Genomic DNA, 3,561 nt, shown 5'->3' with positions numbered 1-3,561 from the left:
AGGCATAGCCAAGATCATAGCAGTCATTATGCAATAAGATGATAACGCACTAAAATTGATTGTAGGCCTTGTTAGATGGGCCAAGCCTTTGTTTCAAAGAGCCCATTACAAGCATACCGGGGTGTCACTTAGAGTAGTTAATTAATTAGAGGAAAAATATAAGAAAAATGCATATTATATTCATTGTTTATGTTTTTTGCCCTTTTCAAAATGACAAAGTACAGCACCGAGAGTATAAAACTGAGAGGAATATATTTTCTGCCGTGGGGTTGTTTGTTTTCTAATCTGTTTCTTAAATGTTTACATGTACTCCGACGACACTGTCTAAAATCATTCTTCCAATATCAAAGCTACAAAGTCGTAACGAAGATCGAGAGTTATAATTTTCGTATTCTAACATTTTTTTAGCATATAATTGATTCGATGATTTAAAAATCACAAGGGTCAATATGCAATCTGCATCTAAATAAATTCTTAATAGTTCGATCGAGTACAAATAGCAGGGAGTCAGCTTAACTCTAGCATGTGGAGAACTCAAGAAAGAAAGCAGAAAAAACTGGGTTTTCTGTTCTACCTCGTTCTTGTTCGTGTGATTAGAGTTCCGCTGCGCACAACATTGCAACAGCAAACAAACCTTCAATTTACAAGCAATTATCAAATTCATGCCCCCTAATTTCTTAAGAACACCAAACCATCACTCTAATCAACATTCGATGAAGCATCCTCCTTCTTCTCTGCAGCAGAATTTTCCTCAGCTACTGATACCTTTTGCTCAACTACTGATACCTTTTGCTCGAACTTACCATCTTTCTTCTCCTCAACTACTGATACCTTTTGCTCGACATTAGGATTCTCGACTATTTCCTTTACCCCCTCGACCTCCACAAAATTTGTTTCGGATGCAGGGGTCTCAGTAGCTGTTTCTGATACTGGAATGTCAGTTTCTTCGATAGTTTTCGCAGTTTCAGTTGTTCTCGCAGTTTCAGAATGCTGAGCAGGATGAACTGGTGCCTTAGTCTCTTCTTTCTGTTCTCCTTTGGTTTCAACTTGTGATGCATTGATGCCTTCTTTTACTGTAGCGTCTCCATTATTTGCTGACACTTCTCTTCTCTTTTCACTCTACAAACAAAAAAAAGCAACTTATAAATTTATGTACTATGATAGAGAAAAAAAAGGAAGTAACATTTGATTGTTGGAAAAGCATGATATGTAAAGGCCATGACAGGTCATGATACCGAGAATAGCGAAAAAAAGAAGCCAATTTGTCGGCAAAAGCTAATGCAGAGAAATATGTTCACTTCTCAAAGGTACAATCTTGCGAGGGAGAAAATGTCATATACAGGAAAATTTGGGCAATTCGCCAATGCTACATGTTGAGTTCTTGCCAACCAACTATGTTTGTTATTGAACCCGTAAAAGGAACCAACTGTGTTGTGGTCTTAAATTCCTTCAACTATGCCAAATTTCCGAGATTGCACAGGGAGTTGAAAGGATTATAATTCTATAGTTTAACATGGTTTTGCAAGTTGAGTACATCTTTAGGATCGAAGCCTAAGATTTTTACGTAAAAAGCGTGATTTAAATCTGGATTGTTCTGATACTATTTTTAAAGCTCTTTCACCACAATAAACATCGAGTTAGGATAAGGGCAAAGAAAGAGCCTTGTGTAGCCCAAAAACTTAGGAGAGAGTGAAGATGCTCTTTCATTTGATCTATTACGCAAGTTGGTACTTAGATTCTTCAACTCTTTATCTGGACAAAGTCAGAGCTATGCCGTTGTGTTTGTATTATTTAATGTGTATACACTTGAGGAGCACAGGGCTCACGTGTTTGCCTACCAAAACAACATATTTTGGTTGTTATCTCCAAATTAATTACAGAGGGCACACAAAGATAGACAAACTCGTGCTCTTCCCAATTGTCCACAATTTTTTTAATAAATAGCCGAAAAATATTATATGATGTTTAATATAATAAGATTAGTAGAGAAATAACTACAAGTTATCAAGTCTCAGAGATGCTAAAAGTTCATAGAGAGGTCTTCTCGCTTGTAGATAAAAGCATAGGTGATATTCAAGTTATACCCTCAGAGTATATATCAACTTTATTCAATAAAGAGACACCAAGTTCTTCTGTTTTAACTCAAGTATATTGCTAAACAAGTCTCAGAAAATACTGAATTATTATTTTTTTTAAAACATGCTCATAATTAACATTTCTCTACTTTATGGGGACCTAGAGGTTTCATATACTTATCATGTCTTACATCTAAAAAAAAGATCTTATGAAGTTCTCTGTACAACTGCTAAGACAAAAACTTGTGTCATTATTTGCTTTATTAGGATATTAATTGTTGGATTAATTCACACCTGCAATGTTTGGAAACATGCCAAAAAAAATTAGTTTCCTTCCAAGAGAAATCACCACCTATCACCAATTTTCCTCATTGTAAGACGCCATAATTAAGAGATTTCGCCTAAACATATGATGCAAAAAACCCCTCTTCTATGTGAATAAATTCTGGTCTTCAGTTTTATTGTGATATGGACTAATGGCTAATATTGCTTTGAGCTTCATATAGCAAATACGTGAAGGAAATTTTCATCAAACTCCATAAAACAAAAATTTATTACCTCTCTAAACAAATGGCTAAGAGATTTGCGCTTGTTCTCATCCTCTTTGTCTTCAACCTTGGTCTCCTTCTCTTCAAGAGGCAGAGGAGCCTTGATCCCTGCTTCCTCCTTCAAATCTTTAGGTTTTGTAGCACACGTACCCATTTTCTCTTTCTTCAACTTTTTTAGAGAGAGAGAAAATAAAATGAGAAGGAAAAGAGAGGAGAATGAAATTGAACGGGACAGCGGGAAGTGAGGGGGGGCTTTTTATAACTTTGTGTTACGACAATTGTTCTGCGTTGGAGGGTGATGATGCAATTTAAGAAAAGTCCAGGGGGAGAAGCGAGAACACAGGGTGGATATTGCTAATTACAGGCTGTTTTGCTTGCTAACTACATAAGGGGATTTTGTTTGCATACTTGTCCCTAACAATATTTTTATTGCATACTTATTTTGGATGCATAAAATCCCTATGGTATACACATAGTTCTGTCGAAAATATATTTAAATACTCTATTATGTTCTCCTATGTTCGATGAAGGGACAAACACTAAATTTAGATTTGGATGGTACCTAAATATTCATATATTTGAAAATAAAGAATTCTTAGGGCTAATAGGAATATACGCGAATTCCAAAATAATAATACTAAACCCTCGAACTTATTCACTATTTAGAATTAGTAATTAATATTGAAAATCAAAACATTCATTGAGAGTGTTCCTGCTTTTTTCAGATTTTAATTTTAATAAACTCAAGCCTCCTGGAATTTTGTGAGCGTTTGGCAACCATGGCGTTTTTGCCGTTTTCGTTTTTTTTCAAAAAAAAAATGAAACGTGTTTGGCAACCGGGGCGATTTTTAACTTGACCCTTTACAAAATCCAAAAAATAAACACTTTTCTTAAAACACCAAAAAGGTGTTTTGAGATTCCGTTTTTTCATCTAAGCC

At 35.2% G+C, this 3,561-nt stretch overlaps 1 protein-coding gene across 1 annotated transcript; it reads right to left on the bottom strand.

Annotated features, from left to right (window-relative positions):
- LOC109823999 lies at positions 449-2,833 on the bottom strand. The gene is made up of 2 exons (XM_020390489.1): positions 2,634-2,833; positions 449-1,119 (listed from the first exon to the last, which is right to left on the bottom strand). Exons 1-2 carry the CDS (start codon positions 2,775-2,777, stop codon positions 700-702), a joined length of 564 nt encoding a protein of 187 aa, XP_020246078.1. The 5' UTR covers positions 2,778-2,833; the 3' UTR covers positions 449-699.

Source organism: Asparagus officinalis, chromosome 9 (genome assembly GCF_001876935.1).
Source record: "Asparagus officinalis chromosome 9, Aspof.V1, whole genome shotgun sequence".
Classification (NCBI taxonomy): Eukaryota; Viridiplantae; Streptophyta; class Magnoliopsida; order Asparagales; family Asparagaceae; genus Asparagus; species Asparagus officinalis.
The sequence above is the reverse complement of the archived record's forward strand: the minus strand, read 5'-3'. Positions and strand labels throughout refer to the sequence as shown.